The following is a 22,012-nucleotide window of genomic DNA, read 5'->3' on the forward strand; positions in this document are numbered from 1 at the left end:
CGCAGGAGCATCGCATTGAAGCCCTCCAGGCCCGCGTGGGAGCCGGCGAGCGCGCCTCGGCCGCTCTGGAACAGAGCGCCGCCGAGGAAACGGAGCGGCTGACCCGACAGCACTCCCGAGCGTTGGACGGCCTTCAGAGGCGGCTCGGGCAGGCCTCCTCCCAGCTGGAGCAGCTTCACTCCCTCATCAAGGTACTCGGTCCCAAAGGCCACCTTTGATCGAAAACCAGAGAAGGCCAATCGTCTTCTTTGCCGTCCCAAATCAACAAATTCCAAGATGGGTGTCATTAGGACTGTTTTTCATGGGTAGAAAGAGATAAAGGCCATTGCGGGTACCATATTTTCTCGAAAAGCATATAAGCCGCATTTGTAACTCAACAAACGTGATGACTGAATCCGGTATGGCTTATATGCGCACAAATTAGATTTAACATGCATGAAACTGCAAGGTGAAACGGCATAACGTAAGACAATGTGGTCGATACGGTCATTTATTTCAAAATAGAGAAAAGATAAACTGATAAAACGCTAAACACAATTTATTTTGACGTCTATGAATGAAATTCAAGGGAAAAAAATAATCCGTATTTTGCATAAAAGACATTTGTGCCTGCCATTGTTCGCTCAAGGCGCCGCCATCTTACCTAAAGATGACAAACTAGACCGCTACGGACACACTTCCTGGTTGTACTGCTCACATGACTTCCTTTTTGAATTTGTCTACGTGCAGGCCACACCCTTTTGGAATGTGCAATCCACTAATCGCTTTATACAGTATCTCAGAAATAGCAGGTGCAATGATTTTTCTTAAGATTTTCCCTTCAAAGTAACACATTTGTACTCCCTATTAAAACCATGAATATGGAGGTGAAAATTGTGAATTAAGGGGCGGCTTATACGAGAGAAATTGTAAAAATTTGATGATTTTAAGGAAATTTTAAGGGTGCGGCTTATAGAAAATACTTTAGATCACTGGTGTCAAGGTCGCCGCATCATTTTGTGCGGACCGAGTAAGTAAATCATGAGTGCCAACTTTCTTTTTTAGGATCAAATTCAAATGAAGATTATAGATGTATATTATATTTCCTGATTTTCCCCTTTTTAAATCAATAATTGCAAATTTTTTAACCATTTTTTTCTTTTGGTGTTTTTAGGTCAAAAAGCATTTTTTTAAATCTAAAAATAAATATATGAATATTTTCTGTTTTCCACTTTAATATTGAATATAATTTTTAAAAAAATGTTTCCATTTGAAATGAAAAACAAATGATTATTAGATGTTTTCCCTTACTAAGAAAAAAAGTTCAAATAAACAGTTTAATATCTAAAATAAAACTGAAAACTAGATGTATATTAAATTTCCTGATTTTCCTCCTTTTAAATCAATAATTGTAATTTTTTAATCATTTTTTTCTTCTTTTTAGTTCAAAAATCATTTTGTAAAATCTAAAAATATATATAAAAAAAGCTAAAATAAACATTGTTTTAGATCTATAAAAAAACTGAATATTCAGGGCTTTTAATCCAATTATTTTAATCCATTTATAAAAATAAAAAGAATCTAAATATTATATCTAAAATGGTCCGGCCCACGTGAAATCAAGTTGACGTTAAAGCGGCCCGCGAACAAACCCGAGTTTGACACCCTTGCATTAGATAAATGCGCTTGGGGGGGATTGGCGCCCTGCTTTGCCCGGCGATGGGATCCATCACGCCGGGGGTTTGTTTGCGAATCTGGCAAGTGTAGGAAAAAGGTAATAAACAGCGTCCTGCAGATCTGCTGACACCTGTCTGTCAAAGAAGGACGAGGCTAGACAGAGATAGGCCGATCTGTTTGGCCGCATTCATAAATCACGCGCAAGTTTAGTGTCGGTTGGCCGTTGTGCTTTTTGGCTTTTGAGTGAGTTTTATCGCCTCGCTTCTTTCATAAGTAGAGTTGATTATATCAGGGTTTTTTTGTTGTTGGTATTGTTTTTTTTAACAATTTGACTCTGGCTGGTAGGATTTACATTCACGGTTTTTAGACTTTTAACCATTCAGTTTTATGAGAGAGTCAAAATGTTTTGCTTGCCAAAATCTGCATTTTACTTTATCTTATGTCAAGGTTCTATTTCCTCCTTTTGCATGATTTTCTGATGTTGTAGACCACATGTGTCAAAGTGGCGGCCCGGGGGCCAAATCTGACCCACCGCATCATTTTGTGTGGCCCGGGAAAGTAAATCATGAGTGCCGACTTTCTGTTTTAGAGTATAGATGTATATTAAATTTCCTGATTTTCCCCTTTTAAATCAATAATTGTCATTTTTTAATCCATTTTTTTCTGTGTTTTTAGTTTTTAAACAAGCGTCGATAAGACTGTTGCTTTAACCAATCAGATTTCGAGTTGGCAACACCACAATGCCTTGTCGCAGGCGTAGGGATACGTCATCGCTTTCACCAACTATGATTGGCTAGTGATTAGCCAGAGCTACCAAAGTGTATCTGTAGCGAGCTGCACAAGCAAATATATTGTTGTGTTGATTTAAAGCCATTTTCAAGACGGACTATTCCAGAAATACGACAGGACAGGTTCGACTTTCCGTATTAGCTTCGATGGCGATAGAAAAGAAGGAAGAAAGAAAGGAGGATGGATATTGTGTACAGTTAAAAAGGATTTTTGGTGAGTAAAATATGGCTATATTCCGAAATAATATTTCAATTGTGGGCCAAGTTCTGATATCTGAAAAGCTCCAGTATTTGTATTTAATCATTAAATGCTGCTAGGAAGTGGATTTTACCCGTTGAAGGCGCTACAAGAACATGCACGGACCGCCACTGATTAATCGCTAACGCGACGGCTCCATAAGACGCACTTATCTCTCGCCAACAAAAGAGGCGCGATTTAAATTCACGGAAGCGGAGACGTATCAATATCCGCTCGATGCTGGCTTTCCACCTTCCCTCCAATTTCCCATCACCTCGGGCGGGGCGGGGCGGGGCCTTAGTGTTGTTGTTGTTGTTGTTGTGTTGAGGATTCACATGATTGTTTGTCTGCCCCTGGCTTCTGTGATCCCTTATAAGAACCACCAGCCCTTTGATTGGGTTGCCTTACGTCCGGAGGAGATTTACTCTTGTCGTGTATCGATCACGACTGGAGGGGCTTGCGCGAGTGTGTGTGTGTGGGTGTGTGTGTATGTTTGTTGTCTGGCCGTCTTTATGAGCCTGTTGTTACCCAATGTGTATGCAGGCTTTTTTTTTATGAGTACTGTGGGCCAGCAGACCCTTTTGGCCCTTGCACTTGCCTCAGGCGGTTAAAACTGTTTAAAAAAAAATAAGTCGCCTGTGTGCAGTAAGTTTTACATTATTGTCCTTTTTATAGATGCTGTAAGTTTCACACTATTGTCCTTGTTATTGACTAAGAGTCGGATTGGGTTGGAAATAGAGTTGTTTTATTCCATTTTTTGCACCCGAGTTCGGGTTTAAGGATTTGGATATAGCAAGTAGAGGTCTTGATGTCTTGGTAATTTATTTCAAAACATACGTTTTTTGACGATATTTCTTATCTTTGTGTTTTATTGCTTAGTAGATTTTAAAAGGAAAAAATCTATCTTTATCCGCATGGTTCCAATCCTTTAAAAATGTTGTGTGGAAAATAATAGTTGTATATTTTACTTTTGTTGCTTGAAAGATTAGGGTTCGGCTTAAGTGTTTTTGAAGGATTTCTCCTTAAAAAAAAAAAAATTCATAGCCAAGCACGACCAACATGGATTGCCTTAAAATTGTTGAATTTTACAATTTCTCGCATATAAGCCCCCACAATTTTGACCTCCATATTCATGGTTTTAATAGGGAGTATAAATGTGTTACTTTGAAGGGAAAATCTTAAGAAAAATCATCGCACGAGCTATTTCTGAGATACTGTCAGAAATAAAAGCACATTATTAGGGTCAATATCATAAAGAAGTTAGTAATTCATCCAGTAATGGTTGTTTTCTTACTGCAAAACAGAAAATAACCAACAAATAGTAAATCTTAATGTGCATATATCTACTGGTGAATTGTATCCTTTTATTGTCAATGCAACTAATAGCAACGCTGTAAGTCTTGTGCGCATATAAGCCACATGGGTCAAAGTGGCGACCCAGGGGCCAAATCTGGCCCGCCGCATCATTTTGTGTGGCCCGGGAAAGTAAATGATGAGTGCCGACTTTCTGTTTTAGGATCAAATTAAAATGAAGAGTATAGATGTAAATTAAATTTCCTGATTTTTCCCCTTTTAAATCAATAATTGTAATTTTTTAATCCATTTTTTCTGTGTTTTTAGTTCAAAAATCATTTTGTAAAATCTAAAAATATATTTTAAAAAGCTAAAATAAATATTGTTTTAGATCTATAAAAAACTGAATATTCGGGGCTTTTAATCCAGTTCTTTTAATCCATTTATATAAATAAAAAAAATCTAAATGTATCTAAAATGGTCCGGCCCACGTGAAATCAAGTTAACGTTAAAGCGGCCCGCGAACCAACCCGAGTCTGACACCCCTTGATTCAGTCATCATTTTTGTTAAGTTACAAATACGGCTTATATGCGAGAAAATACGGTTTTATCCCATTCCAAGCTCACCACAGATTTTCCAAACCTCACTAACATCCAACTACCCGAGCAACGCATGTCAGCACACCTAAAAAAAAACCTTCCTTCCATTTTCTTCCTCGCCATCCGTCGCCCTCCGCTTGTTCTTGTTTATTTGTTTACCCTTGCCGTCCCCGGCTCGCCTCGCCTCGCCCGCCCCGTCTATTCCGAGGTCAGCTCTCCGGCAGGCTTGCAGGGGAACGATCCGGAAGATTATTGCCTCGATCAATAAGACCAAAATGAAACAAAAGGGATTTTGCTTTATTGAGCGGCCGGCGTACAGTGGCGGTTTTAACGTTTAATTGTCTCTCTGTATTTAGCGCGCCCATTTAGCGCCCCGACAGCCGCGCCGTCCCGGGGCCGGCGCTCGCCTCGGCCGGTCGGTCGGCCGCCCGGGCGCCATTTTCCGACAGCCTCTCGCCGGCTGAATTATTAACCGTGTTATGCTGCCCCGTTGTGCCGCGAGACCTTCGGAAAGCAAATAAATAAATGAATGACCGTATATTTGGCGGAAAACCCCGCCCCCCCCTCCTCCGCCGCCTCTGATGAATGATTCGCCGTCTGTGGAGATTTTAGCCAAAACCGGAGGTGCATTCCATATCAAAGCCGCGGCTTTTTCAATCGACGGCGCAACTCGCCCTGGAGGGGCGCGAGCGGCGAAAAAACCAAGTGCGTCAAACTCAATATTCCCGAGTTAAACTCGGGCGCACGCTTGATCAATTTCATTTCTTCGCCCGACGGGGCGGGGGCCGTCCCTGGCGTTCATTTTTTTTTCGTCATTTTCTCCTCTCCCGCGCAGGCCATGGCCGCCGAGTTGCTGACGGACTTGCGGGAGGTCAAGCGGCAGCTGGCTAAGAGGATGAGGCAAAGGCGGGGCGCCGTGGCGGCGAGAGGCGGACCCTCGGCCCAATCCATCGGCAAAGCCAAGTCCGTGGCCGCCTCCATCCTCAATATGTCCGAGAACGATCTGGCCGACATCATGGACTCGGACCAGGTGAGGCCACCTTGTGTGGAGATTGGAATGTGATATACCGTTTTTTCTCGCATATAAGCCGTATTTGTAACTCAACAAAAATGATGACAGAATCAAGGGTACCGTATTTTGCTGTTTAATATACCCCCCATATGTTAAACGGCAGGGGTATATTAAATGGCGCACAAACGGGAAGGTATGATCCACTACGCACTCTATGCTGTGACGGGGTGCATCAACGTTTTGCAGACTAAAACTACTTACTGCTGAATAAAGTCTGACTTGGAATTTTAATGAACTTAAGTATGTATATTGATGCCCCCATGAACACCATACAAATCTTGCCAAAAAAGCGGATTTGCCGTTTAATATACCCGGGTATATTAAACGGCAGGGGGTATATTAAATGGCGCACAAACGGGAGGCTCAAAAAAGCAAAAATCATTTAATATACCCTGGTATATTAAACAGCAAAATACGATACGGCTTATATGCGCACAAGACTTAGTGTCGCTATTAGTTGCCATTGACGATAAAAGCATTCAATTAAATTCACCAGTTAATGTCTGAAGACCCTAAATTGCCCCTAGATACGAGTGATTGGTTGTTTGTCTTCTCGTGCCCTGTGATTGGCCGGCCACTAATTCACCCACCCCCGCCTCATGCCCCTAGTCAGCTGGTATAGGCTCCGGCACCCCCTGCGAACCTAGTTAGGATAAAGTAAAGCGGTTCAGAAAATGAATGAATGGATAATACAGCGAGTGACTTTATAAAATCGTGTAAAACTGCGGCCCGCGGGCCGGAAGTGGCCAGCTAAGGAGTCCGGTCCAGCCCCCAGGTGGCGTTGTTCTGAACTTTGATCCATTTCCTATCTGCAATCGCATTGGTTCATTCGCCGCCCTTTATATTTTGGTCAAAAATCAAATTCACTCATCGTGATTTTTGTGCGGGTTCACCAAATAGAAATGTTTGTTTAACCCTGACTTCTTATTGTGGTTGTTATACACTAAAATTTAAATAGCATTAGCATAAGCTAGGTCAAAGGTTGCGATTAAAGATGAGTAGGCTTCTTATGTCCAGAAATGTGGGTTTTGGCAACAAAAAAAGGTCGATGCACCTCCAGAAATATTCCGCGGGTAACTAAGAAGACACGCGAGCGACGAGCTGTTTTTTTATGGATTAAGTCTTGATGTTCAGCATCTCACTAACTGGAATATTTTGCAAACACGCTGAAGTTTCTGGGCAGAATTACGTTGCTTTTGGGCATGGTCTTGGTCGACGGAGACTAAATGAACGCCGCAACCGCGGCTTTTCCTCCGGGAGTGCAAAGAGTCGATGGGCGTCGGCATGTTGAGAACTGCCGAGTTCATTTTCTGTTGTTTAGCCTCGCCGCCGTTCTTCGCCGCTCTTCGCCGCTCCTGGTCCAGCTGGCGTTATTGATGGAGAAGGCAAACGTGGGCCTGCCTGAACACAAAGCAAACTTTTATGAACACCGTCTATTTTCCACGCCGCTTTCGGCCTCATTAGATCCGCCCGTGAGCTGGCGAACTGCGTTTTTTGGGCGAGAGGGCGACGGATTGGGAAGGGGGGAGGAGCCACGGGGTACCTGGGCTACAGGACCGGTACGCCAAATTGTCATTCAGGCTCGGATAGATCTATTATTGATAAATATGGAGCAGAAAAGTCAATGCTTATTTTACGAGAAGCCGAAACGTCCTCCATATTTTGACGGCACATTTTCAAATCTTCTTCTCCGTCGTCGCACCGACGGTGTTCGTCAATTAGCGAATCCATGTTGCAATCAACCCCAAGTCTCCCGAGACATCCTCCTCCTCCTCTTCCTCTTCCTCCCCTCCATCAGGAAATGAGAGTGGGTACACCCTTGCACTCACTCACTCATACTTGAAACCAATTTCATCCCCTCGTAGCTCCGCCCCCGAGACGTAAGGGGGACAAAATGTCCCCCTCAGTCATCCCACTTGAACGTTCTCTGGCTCGGAAATTCTCCTTTTAATCCTTTTCTTTAAACTCTGTTGTTGTATTTTATCATTATTGCTTTAGATGCAGTGTTGACTAGTAGTGGGAACCTCCATGCAATCATAACCACTGCCGTCCCTTCCCTGTCTAAATGGTTTGGACATGGATCACCTTCAATAGCCTTGAAACACCATCGTTCGAAGCCAGGGGTCCCAGATCAATCCTTTTTGTTTTCATTCATTCATTCATTCATTTTCTTAAATGCTTTATCTTCACTAGGGTCGTGGGGGTGCTGGAGCCTATCCCAGTTGACTTCAGGCCAGAGGCAGGGGAGGGGACACCCTAAATTGGTGGGCAACCAATCACTCGTAATTAAGGGAAATTCTGTGTCCAATTGGCCTAGCATGCATGTTTTTCGCAATGTGGGAGGAAACCGGAGTACCCGCGGGAAACCCACGCAGAACATGCAAATTTCACACAGGTGGACCGAGCTGGATTTGAACCCAGGACCCCAGAGCTGTGAGGCCCAAATGCTAACCACTCAAGACGCCCGGCCGCCTTTTTGTTTTTTATAGAATTATAGTATTTTTCAAAAGTTTCAATTTTTTATTTATTTAAAAGTATAAGAAATGTAAGACCATTATTTAGTTTTTCTTTAAAAAAAAAAATCAAAATTAGTAAATATGCACCAATTTACATTTCTACTTCTTTGAATGCCAGCCATCTAAGTTATTTTTTTTAATACACACTTAAAAATAAATAAAAAATTGCCATGAAAAAAATCAAATATTTTCAAAATTGAAGCAGATAAAACTTTTTTTTTCTTTAAAAAAAAGTATTAAACAAACAAATGGACTAGGCGCCTAGCATGGTTCTAGCACCGAAACACAATCCCGTAATGCCAGCTGTCCCAGTTCAAATACATCCGACAGCCATCGTCGTCAATGGCAGCGAAGGCGTTGACAACCCTCGCTATTTCCGCCCCATCGATTCCTTCCCGCGGCCGTTTTTCCGCAATAAAACTCCAGAAAAGTTTCAGCGACATTCATTGGTCTTCATGGCTAATAAAAATCAAAGATCTAAGCCGGCTGGTGAGATGGAAACGCTAAAGATCAATACTCGTAGCGCACCTATAGCGAACGCGTGCCCTCGTCTCCCACTCGTGGATCTCGCCGCTTAGGCGCATGTGTCCATTTTGCATACGGCAGCAAAAGATCAGCCAGGGTGGAACAGCTCTGGGCCTTTTTTTTTTACACGCGACGCATTGTTCTGCATGTAGATCACCCCTGACACCGTTTGTGTTTGAAGACCACCTTCTCGCACTCCCCCCTTTGTCTCGCCTCTGATGAGCAACAGCCACTAATTAGCCACGCGCTGAAATTAGCCCGATCTGGGATGTCAGCGTGAAAAAAAATGGCACCTGTTGTTTCGGGAAGCGGATTAAAGATAAACATTTCGCTTCATTTACCGCAAGTGTTAAACTCGATGTACCGTGTTAGGTTGGGTTCGTGCGTCGTGGGATTTTGGAACATTGAACAGTAAGAGCAAATCTATATAAATATTAGAGGCGTGTCCGAGGAGAAATCGGGTTAAAAAATTTTTTTTTAAAAGATCGGATTTTTAAATGTAAACAAACTATTCTGGTTGTGACATCACAACCAGAACTGATGGTCATTTCTAGCTTCCTAGCGTTATGCTAGCCTAGCTACCAGAATCACATACTGTTGACATGAGTAAACCTATGGGTAGCATGCTAGCTAAAAATCAGGTCATTCCATGTATGAGAATGCTAGATTTTTTTTGTGGGCGGGGCCAAAAAAACGCAGAAAGCAATACTAAAGATCTCATTCAATATTAAACCCTTTCTTAAAAATATGCTTTGCCTTCATTTTAAAGTCACTTGCTCTCTTATTTCATAGCAATTTTAAGTACATTTTTGGTGTCTCGGTGACTTCATTTGAAACATTATGGTAATAAATGATTTTAAAGTAATTAGTTATACCATCTCCCAATCAGAGTAGGGATTCCTGTTTTTTACCGTAAAATACTCAAGCTCACGGGATCGGGACAACCCTCCTTTGTCGTCCAATGCAGGCTCTGGGCTTACCCGCTTTTTTTAAGGGTATTTTTTTTCAAACCCACACAAAAACTGTCTTTCTCCAGTGACAGTGCCAGACTTGTGGCTTCATTTGGAACGTTAGCACCTGGTCCGCCACCACCGCGGTGGGTGCAGTCGCCCTTCGCCGCTACCCGACTCTGAAGGGTGGTTTTACTCCAAGCGTGGGTAAACATCGACTGGCGTCCGTCCAGTCTCGGGGGAGAGCCCCTCAAGGTCCGCGCTTGGATAAATAGTAGCGCCCAGTTCCTTTAGCTTTCTGCTATTTATCTTTCTAATAGTGCATCATATGTCCATTTATTTATTTTATTTTATTTTTCGCAGGAGACAGAGGCTCTTTCAGATTTCCGCCAAGATCAGGAATGGTTGGACTATCTACACCAAATCTTACAGCAGAAGGTAAGATTTGTTTACCCGCATTCCCGTGATGTCTCATTTTAACCGCAGGGCATCTGGGATGGTAATTGAAGTCGTTTTCACGTTCACTTTCCAGCGTATTGTCAGAGGGTGTTTGCGTATTTCAGTGGACTCGTGTTATTGGTTGTGTAGTGGGCGGGGCTAGATGTCCAAATTGTTTTGACTGGCAGCGATTGATCGTTGCCAGCCCTCCTTGTCCAAATGGTTTACAGACGGTTTAGTAGTAAACTAAAGGGCGCAGATTTCAGCCTAAGCAGTCTAATTCAAAGCTCCGAAGCATTCGTTTAAATCATTTTATTCCAATCGGGACTCATCATAGGAGAATCCGCAAAATGAGTCGTTATAGGCGAATCCGCAAAATGAGTCGTTATAGGCGAATCCGCAAAATGAGTCGGTATCGGCGAATCCGCAAAATGAGTCGGTATAGGCGAATCCGCAAAATGAGTTGGTATAGGCGAATCCGCAAAACGACTCGCTCGGTATAGGCGAATCTGCAAAATGACTCGCTCGGTATAGGCGAATCCGCAAAATGACTCGCTCGGTATAGGCGAATCCGCAAAATGACTCGCTCGGTATAGGCGAATCCGCAAAATGACTCGCTCGGTATAGGCGAATCCGCAAAATGACTCGCTCGGTATAGGCGAATCCGCAAAATGACTCGCTCGGTATAGGCGAATCTGCAAAATGAGTCGAACTCGACTCACATACTAAAAAAACAGGCTGTCGCCACGCCTCTCATTTTCCCAAAACAGCCAATGAGTGCGCTTTTGTAAAAAAAATTGCAAAATAGCAAACAAACCCAACACCGACAGACACACGCCTCCAAACTACGGCACCCCTCAGCGTCTCAAACCTCGACATCGCAACCGTCGACGCGGCCCGCCCCGAGGGGACTCTCGGCAACCCACGCCGGCCCGACGGCGAGGGGTTACGGCGCCACATCTCACCTCGCCACGCATTTGAATGGAAACAACACCAAATAATTTTGCAATTTTCCCCTTAGAGGCATAACCGTATCTTCTCCGGCAAATAAATAAATAACGCAACTATGTCCACTGGTCCGCCGGAGCTTTCTGTCAACGTCTGCTCTCTGTGATGTGCGTGCGCGATGGCGTACGCGCGTTGATGTCAACGCGCGGCCGCCGCCGCGGGCACTGGTGCGTCGCCTCCGCACCACGACACACAGCCGACACTGTTCTCTTGTTCCCCAGATCTTCCTCTGACCTTTCCACCTTCCTCTCCCCCTCCCACACAAACCCACACACACACACATCCACACATACACACACACACACACTCTGAACTTGAATCCATGTTTTTCCCTTCTAGCTGGACAGCTTTCAGTCCCTCTTCTCTGTCTATCTCTGCCGTCCTGCCCTGTCCCACATTTCTCTCTCTCTGTCTTTGGCTCAGACCCCGAGGCAGCTTGTTAGTGGGGAACTAAATATTGATTTGGCGGGCCTGTCGATGCCGGGAGAATGAGCTAGCGTTCACCAGAGACCTCGGCACCGGCAGCCTGCTATCGACGTTTTCCGTGGGCAGAACAGGGGTGAAAAGGAGGGGCGGCGAGGAGGACGAGGAGGAGGAAGGGGGAGGGCGGGGGAGTGAGGAAGAGAAGAGCCGAGTATGACAAGTCTGAGACTTGCCCCCGGGTCCCCACGGGGACGGCTGGGACCCGTGCCGTCACCCCGCGACCCCCTCCCAGACTTTTTCCATCTGCTTTCAAGTCCGTCTTGTTCGTTTTTTTTTTTAACTTGATCTGTTTGGAGAGTTTTCTTCTCCGTCTCGGTTTTCCTTCCGATGGCAGCTCCGTTGCGGTGGTTAGCTTTTTTTGTTTTTGTTTCGCACACTATGGTAGAATTGCTTTGGGGGGAACCAAGTAGCGATATCCTCCCGCCATCCGATACTGGGTATTGGCATCCAATTCGGGTCTTTTTGCGGTATAGGACCCATCCGATCTAGTAATTGCTGTTTCTTTAGAAACTAATGATAGTAACACGTGTTGTAAATAACCATTAAATGACAAATCATATTTCGATTAAAATGAGTTCTGCTGGTACCGCCTCCAAAAAACATTTAATTCAAATACAGAAGTTTTTGGGGAGGTGGTACTAGCAGAATTATCTTTAATAGAAATATGATTAGTCATTTAATGGTTACATTATTAGTTTTACTGGACTGAAAGTATCACATCCAGTAAAAAAAAATTAAATCAGAGGTAAAAAAAAAGGGGGGGTGTTAATACAAACACCAAAGTTTTTGGGAGGCGGTAATAGCAGAATTCACTTTAATAGAAATGTGATTTGTCATTTAAATGGTTACATGATTATTTTTACTGGACTAAAAATATCAAATCCAGTAAAAAAAAATCAGAGGTAGAAAAGGGGGTGGTAATACAAGTACAGACGTTTTGTGGAGGCGGTAGTAACAGAACTCACTTTGATAGAAATGTGATTAGTCATTTTAATGGTTACATTATTTTTTTACTGGACTGAAAATATGAGATCCAGTAAAAAAAAAAAAAAAAGGTAGAGGTCAGTATGTAAACCTGCTGGAACCCCATTAGTTACCTTCCCCGCCACTATTTTTTTCTCCTTCATTCTAAAGCTCTGTGGCAATTCATTACAACCCAATTTTTATTAATTACCGCACAAGTTATCGCATTGTTTTCATCATAGCTTTCCAAAGAAAACTTCATTTCATATGTTATTTAATTCACAAAAACAAGCTCCTCGAGTACCTACTCGCCCCCTGACATACCCGCCAATTGTTTAATCTCGCCATCATTTCGGTTCTTTTTTTCTCGTATTAATACTTCGTGTCCCCCACACCAAAAGGGCGGTAAGGGCCTTCTTGTAAAACACGAGTCCCGCGAAAAAAAAAGTCAGGCAGTCATCTCCCAGCCGCGTCTTCTTCTCCTCCCGTCATTGCTTATGAAAAGCTCAGCGAGCAGAACATGGTTGAAGTCAACTCTCCCCGCCTGTCACCCTCGCCGTGACACTAATAGCACTCTGGCCTAATGGTGATATCATTCCTTTCCTCGCCGCGCTTCCCCAAATAAGAAGACAGCCGGCAAGAGTGCAAGAGACGGACGCTGTCCTTTTAACTGGCTGGGCTGTCACCCGAGCGAGACGAGGACGCAGGCGTCTTCCGCTTGTCACGGGCCGAGTCTAATAGAGCTGCCGCTGGGACGCCGCTTTATTATCTCAGTGGCCCTGTCGATAGTCCGCGCATCACTCACTCGGTCCCGGTGTGTGTGTGTGTGTGTGGGTGGGTGTGCGGGTATGTTTGTGTGCCAGTCAGGGCCATTGTTCTCCGTGGCTGTCATGTTCAGCCACATGTCAACTTAACAAGAGAAGCAAACGGTCAGTGGTAGCATCAAAGATGGATGGGTGGGCGGGGCATGTCCATTTTTGCTTGTTTAGTGAAGCATTTTGTGTTGTTGTTTTTGAAAAAATGATTGCCATTTTTAAGTTAGTTAGAGTGAATGGGTTTTATTTGGTTGTTAGATTGATTTTGGTTGTTTTTTAAAGGGAAATTTGCTGTCTTTGTTAATGTTGTCCTTGTTTTGGAGATGTTTGCGTCGGAATTGGGGGTGTTTTGCAGAGGGGTGTTGTCAAGAGGTGTAGATGTTAGGAATAGTTTTGTTTTTGTGGAGAATAGTGGAAAGTTTGTTATTTAAAATGGCTATTTTTCAAACTGCGGAAAACCACGACTGACTCATCCGGATCACCCCGTCAAAATCCTAGACCACATGTGTCAAAATCCTAGACCACATGTGTCAAAGTGGCGGCCCGGGGGCCAAATCTGGCCCGCCACATCATTTTGCGTGGCCCGGGAAAGTAAATCATGAGTGCCAACATTCTGTTTTAGGATCAAATTAAAATGAAGAGTATAGATGTATATTATATTTCCAGATTTTCCCCTTTTAAATCAATAATTGTCATGTTTTAATCCATTTTTTCTGTGTTTTAGTTCAAAAATCATTTTGTAAAATCTAAAAATATATTTTAAAAAGCTAAAATAAACATTGTTTTAGATCTATAAAAAAACTGAATATTCAGGGCTTTTAATCCAGTTCTTTTAATCCATTTATAGAAAGAAAAAACATCTAAATATATCTCAAATGGTCCGGCCCACGTGAAATCAAGTTGACGTTAAAGCGGCCCGCGAACCAACCCGAGTCTGACACCCTTGTCCCTAGACCGAGCAAACCCGGGATTCAAACCCGGAACCCCCAAAGCGGGACGCAGAAATTCTAACCAACGAACGGACCTTCCGCCAAACTGCGTAAAAGTACGTCCGACTCAACCGAATCACCCCATCCAAATCCTACAACCGAGCAGACACGGCCGGGATTCAAACCCGGATACAAACCCCCCCCCCGTAGCACAACCCAGCCATTAAACATATCCAACGTACGTTCCGCTTAAAAGTAGGACCGACTCATCGTCGTTGCAGCCCGTGGCGAATAACGCCGGCGCCGAAGATGAAGCGTCCGCGCGTGTGGGCCACGGGGGTGCCGGCACCGACCCGGGGAAGCATTGATTTAATTGCCTTTGGTTTATTTGCGGACTCCTAATTATCGAATGGAGGTAGATTTTAATGGGCCGAGTCTTTATGAAGACGGGGAAATGAGCGACCGCCTTCCGCCGCTCGGCCAATAATGAAACGGAGAGAGGCGCGTTCCCCGCAGATCATTTTTCAGACTCATTTCGCACGCCGCCTCATGACAGTACATTAACATTTAAAAAGTCATCGGCTGTGTTGATTTCTTTACGAGAGGACAGCGCCTCACCTGCCCGGGGCCCGCTAATATTTACTCGGCTACGGCACCCCCGGGAGAGCGGCGAACGGGTTGAACGGCGGGCCGGCGTGGAGACAAGGCGGACCAATCTGGAAGGGGCTCGGCCATAAAACGGCTCAGTTTTTTACAGATTGGCTAAGGGGCCCCGACGTAACTTTGGGGGGGGGATGAGGCGGGAGGAAAAAAAGGGGGGTGCCGTAGTTCACCGCCGCTAAGTAATACGCTTAATTTGTGTCATTGCACATCAAAGACACCGCCGCGGCGCCCGGGAAGAAAAAGTTTTATTGTTGCGAGGCGGCGCGTCACGTTCTGTGGCTCATTACGGCTCGGTAATGACAACGAACGGCTCTTCTCGCCAAAGGAAAGGGACTCTAATTAAGCTTCGTTTCATTATTCCGCTAATTAAATCTTTTTGGGTTCCTCCAAGTGCGTTTGTACAAGTGTGGTGGGAACTGGAGACATGTGGCTTCTCTTTTTTTTCTTTTTTTTTTACGGGAAATATGTCACAACGCGGTGGCTTGAGTGTTTTTGTTGGTGTTGTTGTTTGTTTTGTTTGTTTGGCTTGTTAAAGTGACTTTTGGTAGGAGTTGAATCATCACAGGCGAGCGTTTTTTATGTGTTTATGTGCTGTTTAATGTCTTAATATGGAATATTTTAACCCATTAGTGGGCTCTTATTTATTATTACATACTGAAACATTATGGTAATACATGCATTAGTTTATTATTGCATACATTAGTTTAAAATGAAAGTGAATGCTGTTTGTTCTTCCTTTCTATTTCGAATTTGCATTTCCTAATTGAAACATTAAAAAATAATATAGTTTTATTTACTTTTCCGCCTTTTATTAATCAAAAAAAAGTTTTAAATAGATGTAAAAGATAATATAATTAGTAACCGGCTTGAAAACTAAAAAATGTGATATTGACTGGACTGGAAAAATTAAAAAGGATTTTTTTAATTAAAGTTTTAGCTGTATTTCCTTTTCTTTTTGTTTTATATGATTTTAAATAATGTAGTATGATGCTTCAAATGATAAAATAAATAGGAAAAAGTATATAATAAAATAAAAATAAGAGAATATTTGCATTTGAATGAATAAAAACACATTAACATAATTTTTATTAAATTTATTTATATTGTATTTACCCATTACATATTTTGTGAAAATAATCTAAAAAAAATAATCATTTAAACAGACAGTCTTAACTATTACATCCTTTTAAATTAAAAAATAATATATAAAAAATAAATAAATAAATAAATAATATGTATTATTAAGAGGCTTGTGAAATGAATGAAAAGCACCTGAGTTTTAAAGCCTGGTGATTACGTTGTTTACGTTGACTTCTTAGGCCCCAAAAAATCCCCCCCCAAAAAATGATGGGTGCCAACGCTAGCCCTAGTCTAGCTAGCAGCTTCCGTGTAGCACCCGGTGGACGTTCTTGTTAAATATTTCAAAGCACTCATTGCTAGTCTGAGCTTGTTCTCCTCTAATGCTACTTCTAAGGCCATGAAATCCCCTGAGAGCTCTGTCAATGCAGTGCTAGCGTAGCATCCTCGTCGTAGCATTCTGCACATCTCCGTCATTTAAAAAAATCTACGGTTAGCCTTAAATCGTTCTTCCCAACCGGCTCCCGACGCCGGTCGAGAAATGTTATCCTTTATTTGTGCCCGACGACGCGGCTAGCTTTGCTGGAGCTAGCTTTGCTGTCGCTAGCTTTGCTGGCGCTAGCTTTGCTGGCGCTAGCTTTGCTGCCGCTAGCGGAGAAGAGCCATGTAAATTTGGAAGAGCCAATTATTTAAAATATGTCAATCATCCGCGGTTAGCTATAGGGCTTGTGTAGATTTTTTCTTATTGTTATGCCATATTTACAATAATGTTTTTTTAAGTATATAGATATGTATATAAAATCTAAATAGAAATATATAGTGTTGTACAAGCGGTTAGCGGGCCGGCCAAGCGGTTAGCGGGCCGGCCAAGCGGTTAGCGGGCCGGCCAAGCGGTTAGCGCGCCGGCCAAGCGGTTAGCACAGTGGTGTCATTTCATGTGGGCCGGACCATTTTAGATATAATATTTAGATACATTTTTTTATAAATGGATTAAAAGAACTAGATTAAAAGCCCTGAATATTCCGTTTTTTATCAATCTAAAACAATGTTTTTTTAGCTTTTTTAAAATATTCTTAGATTTTACAAAATTATTTTTGAACTAAAAACACAGGAAAAATTGATTAAAAAATTACAATTATTGATTTAAAAGGGGCAAAATCAGGAAATTTAATATACATCTATACACTTCATTTTAATTTGATCCTAAAACAGAAAGTCGGCACTCATCATTTACTTTCCCGGGCCACACAAAATGATGATTCGTTATTACTCTCATTGTCCCCCGTGATTGGCTGACCACCGATTCAGTGTGTCCCCCGATAAGCTCCAACAACCCCCATGACCCTTGTGAAAACAAATAAATAGTACTATACAGATATCTTTTTCAACCCCCGCTAAACTTTCCCAACTTTTCAACCCGTCGATCCCCTCCGCCACGCGTGACCCCGCCTTCCCCGTTGCTAAATCCCGCCCACCCCAGTGTTGCGTCTCCTTCCCTTCAGGGAGCGCCCACCTTTCTATCTTGAAACCCCCTAGCGGTGCCCGAATCACCTCGTCTTTCCCACCTAATGAGTGCGGCAACCTGAAACAAAGCGCCGGTACTTCCCCGTGTTTAATCTGGGGCGTATTTAGGTCAGATCCCTAACAAATGCGCGGCGTGCACCGAAAACCATGTTTCCAAACAACGTATCAAGCGCGGGAGAGCTTTTTAATTACACTACGTGTGGCCCCAAGTGTCCAATTCCCTTTCATATCCGTCTCCAGAGGCCGGCAGGGGAGAAAGGAGGGATCGGCGCCGCTGCGGGGGAAGGTAATTATGGGGGAGAGAATAGGCTGCTTGGCGCCTTAGCGTTTCTCTTACCTGAGCCCCGCTTTGCAAATGTGACATATTCATTATCGGGGATAATCAAATGCAGGCTTTTTTAGACGCCTTTGTGCTTGGACTTTCTTCATTTATCTTGTTGTTGTTGTTGTTGTTGTTGTTGCTGTTATTCCCCTGTTTGAGACATTTGATTTTCAAACAAAAGTGAGAAGATCAAAGATCAGCGGTAGGTTTGTTTTTCTTCGCCTCACCTTGAATGGTGGCCTACATTGGAACGTGTTAGCTGACTTGAAGGGGTTCCGTGTTTGAGTCCTGGGCTTTAGTTTCAGGTGGCAATTTGGGCACAAAGCCACCGGGCCGCCATGCTGGGTCGAAAATGTCTTGGTTTACGCGTGTAGGCGGGGCGATGGAGATGAAAAATATAACTGACGATTGTATGGACCTGAATAAAGTGGAAGATGCCATGCAACTTTCCATAAAATGTTATTTTGTTGAACGCTGAATGGTTACTTAATACTTAAGAATGAATCGACATCCCAAATATTCAGGTTACAATTTAAATGTAATTTGTGAAATGCGAAATCTAAAAAATTCTGGCATCCGAAACGTCAATACACTTGTAGCATTCTGTATTTTATTTCTCAATCGGGGTGATTAAAGTCGCTCTCCCATTGGTTATATCCCAACCACTCGCTGGCCTTCCATTGGCTAAGACAGAGCAGCGTCTTCCACTTTCAACCGTCATTTGTCACGTCGTTTTAAACCAGTTTTGTAAATTTTTCCGAGTGTGCTTAGAATAACTTTGTTCTGAGTGTGCATAACATAACTTTGTTCTGAGTGTGCTTAACTTAACTTTGTTCTGAGTGTGCTTAACTTAACTTTGTTCTGAGTGTGCTTAACATAGCTTTGTTCTTTGTTTTTCATCACCAAAAAGTGTTCGCCATCGGCCGGTTTATCGAGATATTTTTTTGAAAAGGACGTCAAAGTAACTTGTTGTCGGATTGATATTTTACCGATTGTAACATAACTTTACGTTTTGTGTGTGTTTACATGCATGTTGTTTCAGCTGCCAAATGAGTTTTTCCAAATGTGCTTAACATAACTTTGTTCTTTGTTTTTTATCACCAAAAATTGTTCGCCATCGGCCGGTTTATCCACATATTTTTTTGAAAAAGTCGTCAAAGTAACTCGTCGTCGGATTGATATTTTGTGTGTTTACGTGCATGTGTATACATGTTGTTTCAGCTGCCAAATGAGTTTCTCTGAATGTGCTTAACATAACTTTGTTCTTTGTTTTTTGTCACCAAAAAGTGTTCGCCGTTTCAGCTGCCAAATGAGTAGTAGTTATAGATTTTCAATTTTCATCTCTATGGCAAATGGCCTGTTTTGACTTAGCCCGTTTTAGCTACCCGGCAACCGCTGTCTCCCAAATTGAGCCCTTGAAAATAATTGCGCTAACTCGTTCCGAGAGAGAAGACGGAAGAGCCAAAACGATGCTGCTGTTTTCCCGTGTTCGCAGAAAAGAGGGAAAAAAGTTGGCATGAAAACACCTAAGAGCAGACAATGGCCACCGGAGCGCCGCAAAGTCCGTCGCCCCGAGGCGCGCCGCGGGCTACGGAATAGCCGCGTGCTTTAATTGGCCGAGCGGCCGCCGTCCTTGTCCTCGCACGCGCGCACCGTCGTCAGTGTCAGTGGCTTTGCGTGTCAGTTCGCCGGGAAAACATCTTCGGCGAATCGCAGCCGCGCAAAAGGTCGGCTCCGCGGGGCCTGTTGAATAGTAATGGACGTGAGTTACCGCGGGTTAACGCCGCCGTAACAATTTGCCCGTCGCCGAGGGGGACGGGACCTTCTCGCGAGAGAGGAGCCGCTCGGGCCCGCTCGACGCCGCGCCGAAGGGGACGGTGAGGCCCGGCTAAATCAAGTGTAGCATAACATTAACGGGCGGCCGCTGACACCTTTGCCTTAAGCGGCCCGGGGGATGAGGCAGAGCAGCTGCGCGCCTGAAAAAAAACACACTGCGGGCTATACGGCGGCCGGGCGGGCGGCTGGGGGATCCGGCTCAATGCCATTTTTGCATTCAAATCGTTAGATTTTGTCATAAAAAATTTTTTATCCATTTTTGGGGGATAACGCTTTATAGGTTGCTCATTTAAGGGGCTGTTCACCGGGTGGGAGCGAGGGGCAGAGGCCCCCGAATCGAATCGCTTTGTCATATTGCCAAATATTAGATTGTTAGGAAATGAGGGAGTGACAAAACTGGACTGGATGTTTTGAGGGTTTATTGTGCATTTTTTTGCTAAAATGTTAATTGAGAAAGTGTTGTGTACTTATTGAAGCAAAATTTTAAAATAATGGAAGGCGTCTAGTCAGTTTTGGGTGCGAAGAACAAATGATTTCAAATCCGATCGATTGTATTGTTATGAAATTTGGGATTTGCAGTTTTATTAAGTACTGTAAGCACAAATCCTGACGAAAAATATTAGTGAAAATTGAAAATTTGTGGAGCAGTTCGTTTTGACTGCAAGGCAGACGCCCCCAAATTTAGTTGCTTTGTTATTACGTATTGTTTGGTAAAGTTTTTATCAAATTGCTGATTTAAAAAAATAAACAGGACTGTAATTTCACAAGTTTAATGTGCAGATTTTGAGTGATACAAGATGGGAATTTTTAAATGTAGAAGATTAAAAAATGTTCAAATCGCTCAGCTCCATTGTTGCTAAGTCAAACAATGCTTGCCATTATTTAACTTTACGGCAGATTATTTTTCAAATTCCCATCTTTTCCTTTCAAATTCTGAGGTCAAGCGCCCCAAAACCAATTGAATTGGACCTTTTATCTTATTCCTAAAACTTAAAGATTCTTTTTCGAGGCCTTCACGGCGCTCTCCCAAGTTGTTTGCGCTTAGTTAGTGACTCCAATTAGCTGAAACAGCGCACCCTTGAGGAGGCGCGTCTTTGAGGAGGTGCATCTTTGAGGGACCTCAAGAGCCCGCCCCTCCCCCGGGAAGAGGCGGAGCTCATGGGGCGTTGACTTCTTCTGCCACCTTTTTAATGATGATCACCCACATTTTCAAAATGGAGGAAACTAAGTCTGCAAGCATGAAAAATCAATGCCAAAAATATATTTTTTCAAAATGTATAAACAATACTGATCATAAAAAAACATAAAAATATCCTAAAAACTTTTTTTTCTGCCTTCAGAAAGGTCCTTCCATGTTTTCAAGCACCTTTTAAGAAGAACTCCAACACAACAAGCGCTTATTTTTCCCACTTTCAAAAGCAACATAAAGGCACCCATTTTACGGATAAGATGTACTTGAAGACGTGCATTCTTCTTCTGGCGTCATCCTGACCCCACCCCCCACTTTTATTTATTTATTTATTTTTGTTCTTGTTCTGGCAGATCCCTTCAGCCGGCCAGCTAATGGAGGCTTTACGTGCGAAGATGAAGGAGAGGAAAGTGCTGACGGAAGAGCTGGCCACGCTGGCGGCGGCGGAAGCCGCAGTCAGCGAAAAAGCCTGACTCCCCGGGCCGAGGCTGGGAAAACTGTCATCCTCTACCGAAAGCCCCCCCACCCCAGACCACCCCCCACCCGTCCCGGGCTCCGCCCTCCGAAGCCTCGGACCCGCTGCGGGCCGAGCTTTTGTAATGAGCCCCTCAACATCTGCGTTAGGGAAGCGCCAAAGTGGTCAATACGCCCAGGCTTTGGCTAATTGTTCCGTTTTGGGCTTGAGCGCCACCTGGAGAACTTTTCAAGGACAGGACCTTGCTGGGGGGAGGGGGGGTTGAGATGCCAGCTTGGCACTTTGAGTGTGATTAGTCGGGAAAAATATAGACGTGTATACGTCTATAATGGATAATTTGAGGTGGCACGGTGGTAGAGTGGGTAGCATGTCCGCTTCACGATTCTGAGATCGAGGGTTCAAACCCCCCTACAGGTTCCGACCATGTAGAATTCAAAGGGACTCCAGCATGGGTTTTCTCCGGTACTCTGCTGTCTTCCTGACAATCTTTTGCAGAGTTTGCATGGACTCCTACGTGGGTTTTGTCCGGGTACTCCACTTTCTTCCTGACCATCTTATGCGGAGTTTGCATGGGTTTTGTCCGGGTACTCTGCTTTCTCCCTGATCATCTTATGCAGAGTTTGCATGAACTCCTACGTGGGTTTTGTCCGGG

The 22,012-nt window shown here is 43.6% G+C and overlaps 1 protein-coding gene across 1 annotated transcript in view; it reads left to right on the top strand.

The window, feature by feature from the left end:
- Positions 1-21,611, top strand: part of cntln (centlein, centrosomal protein) — a 111,471-nt gene extending 89,860 nt beyond the window's left edge. Inside the window, exons 24-27 of the mRNA XM_077604773.1 lie at positions 6-191; positions 5,411-5,605; positions 10,002-10,076; positions 21,239-21,611. Of these exons, the coding sequence (XP_077460899.1) occupies positions 6-191; positions 5,411-5,605; positions 10,002-10,076; positions 21,239-21,358 (576 nt within the window). The 3' untranslated portion in view covers positions 21,359-21,611. The remainder of the gene's footprint in view (positions 1-5; positions 192-5,410; positions 5,606-10,001; positions 10,077-21,238) is intronic.
- Positions 21,612-22,012: the final 401 nt, after the last annotated feature.

The sequence above is a fragment of the Stigmatopora argus genome, chromosome 7 (genome assembly GCF_051989625.1).
Source record: "Stigmatopora argus isolate UIUO_Sarg chromosome 7, RoL_Sarg_1.0, whole genome shotgun sequence".
Taxonomy (NCBI): Eukaryota; Metazoa; Chordata; class Actinopteri; order Syngnathiformes; family Syngnathidae; genus Stigmatopora; species Stigmatopora argus.